Source organism: Musa acuminata, chromosome BXJ1-2 (genome assembly GCF_036884655.1).
Source record: "Musa acuminata AAA Group cultivar baxijiao chromosome BXJ1-2, Cavendish_Baxijiao_AAA, whole genome shotgun sequence".
NCBI classification, from domain to species: Eukaryota; Viridiplantae; Streptophyta; class Magnoliopsida; order Zingiberales; family Musaceae; genus Musa; species Musa acuminata.
Window position 1 is genome coordinate 27,080,935 of NC_088328.1, and position 9,434 is coordinate 27,090,368.

The window sequence follows — 9,434 nt, forward strand, 5'->3', positions numbered from 1 at the left end:
TTAAACCAAATCACTCATAATCCCGTGCTCAAAGATCACTCCTAATTTCAATAATTCAGATTCTTAATATATACATAATCAAGTCACAAAGACTCAATTTTTTTTCAATATATATCATAATTATATCATCAACTGATATAACTGATCCATTTTTTATCGATTCATTTCTCATTACGATGTTCTTATCCCTTTTTATAGATTATGTATTAAAATATATATATATATATATATATATATATATATATATATATATATATATATATATATATATATATATATAAACAAAACATTGACAATTGAATCAAATCAAATATATGATTTAATTTTTTAAAAATAATATTTTTGATTAATATACTTCCATTATTATATAAATTAATCACTGTAAAATCTTCCTTCAGGATTTGGATACAAAACTAAATAATTATTATGTTACCATATGATAACCTTAAAATAGAATGAGAGATAGATAATATTGATTTTGAATCACCATCATAACAGTTTAATCATAGAACACATCATTCTCAAGTTTTAACTCCAGTCCTGGAGATGCATACATGAGCTTCCAAAATGGCTACATAAAACTGACATAAGAACAAGTTTGCCAAGACGAAAGATATGTGCCTAACACTAGCATTTGAATGAGTTGTCCGAATGCACCATCATCCTGACATCAAAATGAGTCATACCCATGTAAAGAACAACAAACCCAATTAATTGTGTCTTCAATCAGAAAGAATATTAATGAGACAGCATCCACTGATGCACATTTGAAACTCAAAATTTCATTCATTAAGTTAAAATAAACTATTAATACTGAGATCAGATGATACTGACATTAAAAAAATTGATTACAAGTCAGTATTAACTATCATTGATGTGTCCTTTAAGGTTTTTCGAGCACGCCAGTAGACAGCATTTACAGATTCGGATGTCCCGACCTGTTAAAAATGAAATAAAACATCTCGAAAGATAAGAAGATTGAACACGGACAGCTAAAGGCATGATTAATCAAAAGAAAATAACAGTAATATCATCACCTTCTTTTCCAAGAGGTAGTAATCTCTCCACAATTCCCTGTTCTCAGGATAGATGCCCAGAGCTGATTCATACAACTTGCGAACACATGTAACACCAAGATTATCTCCGACAAAGATGAGGTTTTGTTCAAGCTCCATACAATATCTGAAGAATTTAAGACTCGGATGGGGTAAAGCTAGAAATCTGCAGACAGGTGTCAATATACCCAGAATCAGCTAGATATACGATAAAATGCCAAAAACTGTTACAACAGAAACAAAAATGAATAGACAAAATGCATTATAATCAATAATGAAAAACAACCTAGTTCAGAAGCACTACTTAGAACAGAATACTGAGCAGCATAAACCAGATAAGACAATTATGACATTTGAAACATAAGTTTGACATAAAAGGACATCACACATCGACATACTTCATCACAACACTGTAAAACTAGTACATATCTCAATTTCTTGTCAAAGTAGAAGCATTAAATCACAAAAAAAAAGATGTGAGATAGCCAACCTTCAATGGTATATGAAGTGCATGTGGGATATGCTCCAGTGGTAGTTTGGTCTTGCAATTATATGTGTACTTGAAAAACAGCGGAAAAAAAGGAACAAGGAAGCATAAAGTCCCTGTTATTTGTGGTTGGCTGTATGAATCTTTCACTGATAAAGTTCCATAAAAGATAACATCACTAGTCAAAGTAAGAGTCATCAAATTCACCTTTTGTTGAGGCATGCTCTACCCTTTTTCATGTTGCCAATGCTGATTGGCATACCTCATGTCACTGATGCATCTGTGAGCAGCTTTCGAATATATTCATACTATCTTAAATGGTTTTCTCTTATTTCATCCTCAATCATAACTCCCTACCTATTCTATAATTATAGGTTCTTTTTTATTCTATCTTATATAATAACCCTGTACATCAATGATCCATATTAACACTCATTTCATTTATACTAATTTCTAGCACATGTTATATTTGAACTGGCTAACATTGTAATCTACACAATATAGATGACTGTTGAACTATAGAACATGATAGTTGAACAAGGTTACAAGAAGGGCAACAGATAAGGATGATGAAATGGGCAACAGATGCGGATGTTGAACATTTCAGTCTTTTAAGGATTAACTGTTACTGAAGAATTCCAAAGTAGGCACACATCTTCATTCTAACTTGAGACAACTGGAATATGAGACCAACATCACTCCGATGTCCTCAAACCACTCAATGAACCACATAGCACTTGAGTATAATACCAAGTCCTCCAGATCTCAAGCTTCTTTTAATATTCATAATCGTGTTTACTACTGAAGCAGCTAAAGCTAATTGATTATGTGTCCTATTACCGGATGATGGCTATCTTATTACCCTGTTATTAATCATAAGTTGATTTAACTATCATATATGTTAAACTATTAATTAATAATTAGGAACTATCTTCTGAGATCAAGTGGTAAAAGGATGATCTATGGAGCTGACAAGAAAAGTAATCAAAAGCAAACTTTTTTTTTTAAGGCAATGTGAGACGAGACTATAGAAAAAGAAAAGCTCTACAGAAAGAAAATTTGCAACATACCTCTTATACATCACTCTTGCTTGCTGAATACCCTCTCTTTGGAGAACCCAATTCACGACAGCAGAAGAAACAGATGTTCCAGAATCAGTACCACTAGCTTTCCCCAATGCAAGCATTAAAAACTTCACCAGCTTTTCAAAAAACCCTTTGTTGTTTGAAAAGACTTTCAGTGCCTTTAATACATTGGAGATAGAAATAAATTACTTAAGAACCTAAAATAATAATCGTTACCAAATTTAAAAGAAATAAAATGAAACATGATAACTATGCCTTTGAAATACATTGGAGATAGAAATAAATTACTTATGATCCAAAAATAATAATTGTTACCAAATTTAAAATAAAGAAAATGAAACATGATAACTATGCCTTGAAAATTAGGGTTGATCATTGTTTAAACTAGCCAACAGCTATCCAGTAACTCAGCTGTCTGGACTTTATTCAGATCAACTGGATATGAAATCCAACATCAATCACAGCCATACTTTGACAAAAGAAGGTGACAGGGCTAATTTGAATAATCAGGATAGACTAGTGAACCTACAAGGTTCAACAACAACACGAACTTCCTCTAGTGATGTAAAACTAGAGAGAATCACAAACTACTATTGGGAACTGTTGGAAAACTAAGCAGATACCTTCTTAGAACCCATATTTAGCACATTCAATTCCACAACAAATGTGGGGAGAGGCGCTGGGGCTCTTATATTTATCCAGAAAACATATAGTTCTATGCAGCACGTAAAAGTGAGGTTGTGGTCATTATACACTGAGCAGAACAACAGAAAAACGACAATAAGTTGTGGTGACTATGCATCCAATGAATTAAAAGGGCATTTGTTTATCAGCATAGCTTCTGCCAGATATGACGTGTTTTTCATTAAGGTTTGATATAAAAGTTGCTCAAAATATAAATGAGGTAAACATTTGACCAAAATTGAGCAAAATGCAGGTTACATACCATAAGCCACAAATACTCAGTTTCGGAGATGGATAGTCTAGTCAGCACATCTTTTAAGAACTCAAACACAGAATGCAAGTCATCCTTATTGATCGGAGAAGATTTATTTGTAAACCATTTGATCTCAATTGAAGCTCTCAGAATCCATAAATTTGCAGAGTTCGGAAGTTTACTGTTGCAAAGTTTCTTAGCAAGATTCTTTGCTTCATCTAACCTCCCAATTTGCAAGTAAAATGAAACGTACTGACAGGCAAGATCTGCTGTAAGGCATCCACAGGATTCTGCCTTTTCATAAACCTTAATGATAGATGATACAAAGTCTCGATCATCGACAACAGCATTACTCAGAGCAGAAGTTGAATCTTCACCATTAGAAACCAAAACATCCAGCCAAAACTTTGCATAAAGAGAAAACATCTTGGCAGTTGGCAAGACATTTACAGCCTCCTCATAAACCTAAAGCATATATCAGTAATCAAAGTACCGTAAAGATAATGTTTACCAAGAAGCATATATATGTTATATTAAGATAAAGAAATGCAATGAAATTATATGGTTCAAGTATGAATACGCGGATGGTTAATCTAGGAGAACTAATTTTGCAGAAAAAATAAACAGCAATCTCTTTTTGTAAGAATAGCATATCATCAGGACACTGTAATTAACTCATAAGCTGTGTTTGAATAATCTCCTAGTCCTGCCAGCAAACTGAAGTTTTATCGCCAAATGATACTAAATTAAGAAAACAATGACATATCTCCAAATCATCACTCACCTGAACAACTCTATCCAACTTGGACAGAATTTTAGATCTCTCTGAATCCTTCAGTTCTGAAATGTCACCAATTTGCAAGCTAGCAATCCAGTCCCAGTAGTTTTCGTCGTGTGAGAAATCTTTCTTAAGATCTTCCATTACCTCAACTTTCAATTCATCATAATGTGCTAAATCCACAGTATCTAAAATCTCCAAGAATCGCTGGCGCAAGCTCAGACTTGATGGATTAGCCTCAATGGCTCCATGGTATATGGTTTGGAGAACCAATGCACCTTGCTGCAAGAAAAGTTCTTCTCCCTTATCCAAACTACCTTCTTGTGCGTTGGATCCTTGTTCTTCATTCAAAGGCATGAAAAGATCCCTGTTCTCTTCTTTCCACCGATCAGCATCACTGTTGTTTCGCTGCAACAATTTAACATCTTCTCCTAGAGCAATTTTTCGAGCCTTCAGTTTGTTGAGATAAGTGAGCTCCATTCGGAGATACTCAATCCACAGATCCTCGGAACTAGAACAAGTCCTGAGACCACTCTGCATGAGAGCACGAGCTGCTGCAACATTTAAATTTTGGTCAAACTCCCATGCTGCAGCATATATCCAAAGTCCAGGGACCTTTGGATGATATCTAATTGCCTGTGCTAGCACCTACAAAAATATAGAACCAGATATATTGCTTACGTTGCCAATTAGCAGCGTCATCAATGGATCAATGAACGAACAAAAACAATATGCTTGAAGAGTTATGCATGAACTTAATGCATATAGGTCAACATGAATGAGCATTGTTTCTATTGAATTTAAAATAGACAGAAGTTCATAATAAGTTAGAAACATCAGCAAACTGGCAATTTCATTAACATGGAAGCCAAAGAAAAGGGTTTCTCACAATAATCAAGCTGTCCCCTTTTTCATAAAAAAATTGTAGCTTTTCTAATAGGAAAAAGCATGCATATACAACTATAAATAACAACAGGCAAGACAAAAGGAGCATTTTAGAGCTCCTTGGAAATTACTTTTGTTCCTCTTTTTAAATTATAAATCTAATACTACGCCATGTCTAGTGCAGACTAGATGATCACAAGAGAGCAGCACAGCCCAAAACTAGCATCACTCTGTCCTAATCAATCATGAATGAAGTGGAAAAGGAAAAAAAAGGTAAAACAGATATCATCTTTGGTACCTGCTTCATCCGCCCATGTCTTTTTTCTCGGCAAAACTCGAGGTATTTGAACCAGAGATCCAAATCGGCCTTGTACCTCACCGTGGCCATCCTGTAAATATCCAAGATCCTCAAAACGCCAGCGATATCGGAGATAGACTTCTTCCACTTCTTAGACATCTTCTTCTTCTTCTTATGTTCATCAGCCCCTTCGTTCTCCTCCCGCGCTTGCTCCTCCTTGATCAGCTCGCCGATGATGGCGCGCTTCCGGAGATTGCGAAGGGCGTCGAGCTGCTTCTCGTAGTCGATGTAGGCAAGGAAGTCCTGTTTCAGCGGGGACGGGCGCTTGAGACGGTACTCAAAGTCGCGGCGACGGCGGACGATCTCGGCGATCTCTGGGCGGGAGAAGAGGCCGCGCCGCTCGAGATCGTCGAGCTCGTCGGTCATCCGCTCCAGCCGGTACTGCACGACGTCCGCCATGTTCGCCTCCTCCGCTGCGTCCCGATCCCGGTGGCTGTGACGACGGCCAGGCGGTGCGTGCAACGCAGACACAAGCGGACCGAAATTTCGGGTTTTCTGACGACGCTTGATAGGGTTTATGCCAAGCGCAGTACCCCGTCCACACGATCGTTCGTCGCTACCCTGAAATCTTACCTGCTTTATGAATGGCGAACTCTTGTGGCGCTTCTGCGGGACCCAGTTTAGAGAGCTCAACTGGTCCAATCACATGGCAGGTAGCTTACTGATACATAAACTTGTCTGTAGGTAATCGATAAATTAGTCTAAGGTCCGTTTCAGCATTTTACCTAAAAGCCCAAGCCCAAATACGAAAGCCCGAATCTTAAAGACCAAAGGTCGGTTGGCATGTGACGATTTGCGGCAGACTGGGATCATTGGTTCCGATTACGAGTCCAATCCGATTCAATAATCACGTAGAAAGTCAAACTTGAGTTAGACACAAACCACTAATCCACATCGATTCGCAGAGGGAGATCCTTTGGTCAACACAAGCGACTAATCTACAATTGTTGGCTTCAGAGGCCACTCGTTCAAATCCTCCCAAAGAAGAGCAAATCAAACTCACAGCTTCATCTGCCTGCTTCCCATCCACACATACACCTCCGATTTCCTCACCCTCTGTGCCATGAATTATCCAAACGGTCTTCACCCTCCTCCTCCCTTCCGCCCTTCTCTCTCTCTCTCTCTCTCTCTCTCTCCCTCTCTCCATTTCAATCCTCAAATAAACGCTAACGAGTACACACAAAATCTCCTTTTCTGATATATGATGATGAGCCTCTCGGCCTCAGCTCACTCCTTCCTCCTCCTCCCTCCTTGCCGTCCAAAGCTCGGTTCCATCTCTTTCCCTCACTCCCTCCTCAGACCCATCCACACCCCTCCCCCCGCCCTCCAACCCTTCCTCTTCCCCCGCCATCGCCGGCGCCGGCGGCGCCGCGGGGGACGGGAGGGCAGTGGTCATCCCTCCGCCGGCCCCACCGCCGCTGTCGGCGGCATCGAGGGTCCCCAGTCCGTCGCTGAGGCCGCCTCCGTCCTTGCCGCCATCATCCTCGTCCACGAGGGCGGCCACTTCCTGGCCGCCACACTCCAAGGCATCCGCGTCAGCAAGTTCGCCGTCGGCTTCGGCCCGGTGCTCGCCAGCTTCGTCGCTGGCGGCGTCGAGTATTCCCTCCGCGCCTTCCCCCTCGGCGGCTTCGTCGGGTTCCCCGACGATGACCCCGACAGTGACGTCCCCCCCGACGACGCCGACCTCCTCAAGAACCGCCCCGTCCTCGATCGCATCCTCGTCGTCTCCGCCGGCGTCGCTGCCAACGTCGTCTTCGCGTACCTGATCGTCTTCGCCCAGGTGCTCACCGTCGGCCTCCCCGTTCAGGAGCCGGTGCCCGGGTTGCTCGTGCCCGAGGTGCGCCCCGGATCGGCCGCCGCGCGCGACGGCCTCCGCCCCGGCGACGTCATTCTCGGGATCAACGGGGCTCCCGCGCCCTCCGTCTCGGACCTCGTCGATGTTATCAAGACGAGCGCCGGGAGGAATGTGGCGATGACGGTGGCGAGGGAGGGGACCAAATCTGTGGAGCTCTCGGTGGTTCCCGACGAGAACACCGACGGGACTGGGAGAATTGGAGTCCAATTGTCGCCCAATTATAGGCTTTCCAAGGTCCGGGCGAAGAACCTGGCACAGGCCACAGTGTTTGCTAGTAGAGAATTCTTGGGGTTGTCTGCCACAGTGCTCGATGGCCTGAAGCAGACCTTCTTGAACTTTTCTCAGTCGGCAAGCAAGGTCTCCGGCCCCGTGGCCATAATCGCAGTGGGCGCGGAGGTCGCAAGGTCGAGCTCCGATGGGCTGTTCCAGTTTGCCGCGGTGATCAATCTTAACCTTGCGGTGATCAACCTTCTGCCATTGCCAGCCCTCGACGGTGGGTCACTGGCACTTATTCTTGTGGAGGCAGCCAGAGGTGGGAGGAAGATCCCGCGGGAGGTGGAGCAGCGGATTATGTCGTCGGGGATCTTGGTGGTTGTGATGCTGGGGCTTTTTCTCATTGTTCGTGATACGCTGAACCTGGATTTTATCAAGGAGATGTTGTGATGGGAGCTGCAGGCTGGTGTTCATCAAGGTTTGGATAGAATGGAGCTGTAATGGATTGGAAATGACACTGGACTTGGTCCTGCTCAGGTGAACAAATAGATTTCCTGTTTCCTCCTTATAGTTCACTTTGAATTGTTAATTGTGTAGCTTGTTCATCATCTTGTGAAATAGCAAAATTCTTCTTGATGAAAGATAGATATCTACTTATGATACCAAGAACCTTTTTTTTTGTTTCTTACTGAATTAATTACTCATTGCAACTTTTCAATCTCAAAGATCATGCTGTTTCTTGACTGACTACTCTCCTCTCTCTGTTAATTGAACTTCACAAGTATGTGAAAATTTTGTAATCTGCTTTGTAATTTCTCTGTATTACATACTGTCCTGCGCCATTGTTAATTGTTATTTTTAAGATGGAAGTATCTGAAAGTTAGAGAATAGGGTAAATTTCTTCACTTGTTTGGCAATTCCCAGAGCTTATGCTTGTTGTATGGATTCATATATGGATCCATTTGGTCCATAGTGCAGCTTAAGCAACATCTTCCATTCTGCTATAACTTTTGAACCCAAAACATCATCTTTGTACAGGTATCTGCCCATGCAGCATCTGACCGCAACATGCCATGTTAAACTGGCCGGCTGTTGGTTTGGGTCAAAGTCCCCATCTAGCAATATCCTTTTTAAAATTTCTAGCTGATGCCAGTAAGTTGGTTGCAGTGTTGGCAATCTTTTCTAGTAGAACAATTTAGTTGTTTCTTTATAGCCTTGCCAATTTAGAGCATGCAAATGGTCCCCTGGACTTGTCGCATCATGATGTTATTTCTGATCGTTTAGTAGTGCCTGATCGATTGAAGTTAGGAGCTTATATGGATAATCAATAGTATATCATAATGCAGTCATTATAATTTCCAAATTAGATGAAAAGATTTGAATTTCACTCTAACAGGTATTCTAGTTTGGTGGGCTTCTCTGTAGGACTTTGTCTAATGTACCTGGAAATGTTTAATTGCCATGAATGTGCTTCTGAAATTGTGTATCCCATGATATAACTGGGGTTTATTAAATTGAGGATATGGTACTATGATTATGAATATATTATGTAGGTTGGGCTTCAAGACATTATATCACATACAGGATGAGAGTTCAGCTGCATTAAGATTGGTGTGAGTAGGAATGATTTAGAAATGCATCGTGACAAGCATCCCACTTCCATGCATTGTTAATGATCATGGAAGTGCAAAGCTCCTTTAATGACCTAGTTATTCTCTGGAATAACCTTACTCATTTTTATCATTCTCTTTAATTTAAAATTAGTCCACTAAATGCTGCAT

The 9,434-nt window shown here is 40.8% G+C and overlaps 2 protein-coding genes across 2 annotated transcripts; one reads left to right on the top strand and one right to left on the bottom strand.

The window, feature by feature from the left end:
* Nucleotides 1-691: 691 nt before the first annotated feature.
* LOC135606361 (uncharacterized) lies at nt 692-6,078 on the bottom strand. Its single transcript, XM_065097396.1, has 6 exons — nt 5,526-6,078; nt 4,349-4,990; nt 3,574-4,029; nt 2,613-2,785; nt 1,038-1,221; nt 692-938 (listed from the first exon to the last, which is right to left on the bottom strand). The coding sequence occupies exons 1-6, from the start codon at nt 5,982-5,984 to the stop codon at nt 849-851; spliced, it is 2,004 nt and encodes a 667-aa protein (XP_064953468.1). The 5' UTR covers nt 5,985-6,078; the 3' UTR covers nt 692-848.
* A 498-nt stretch (nt 6,079-6,576) lies between these two features.
* On the top strand, nt 6,577-8,968 carry LOC135606372 (probable membrane metalloprotease ARASP2, chloroplastic). Its single transcript, XM_065097398.1, has 2 exons — nt 6,577-8,190; nt 8,692-8,968. The coding sequence occupies exon 1, from the start codon at nt 6,787-6,789 to the stop codon at nt 8,101-8,103; it is 1,317 nt and encodes a 438-aa protein (XP_064953470.1). The 5' UTR covers nt 6,577-6,786; the 3' UTR covers nt 8,104-8,190; nt 8,692-8,968.
* Nucleotides 8,969-9,434: the final 466 nt, after the last annotated feature.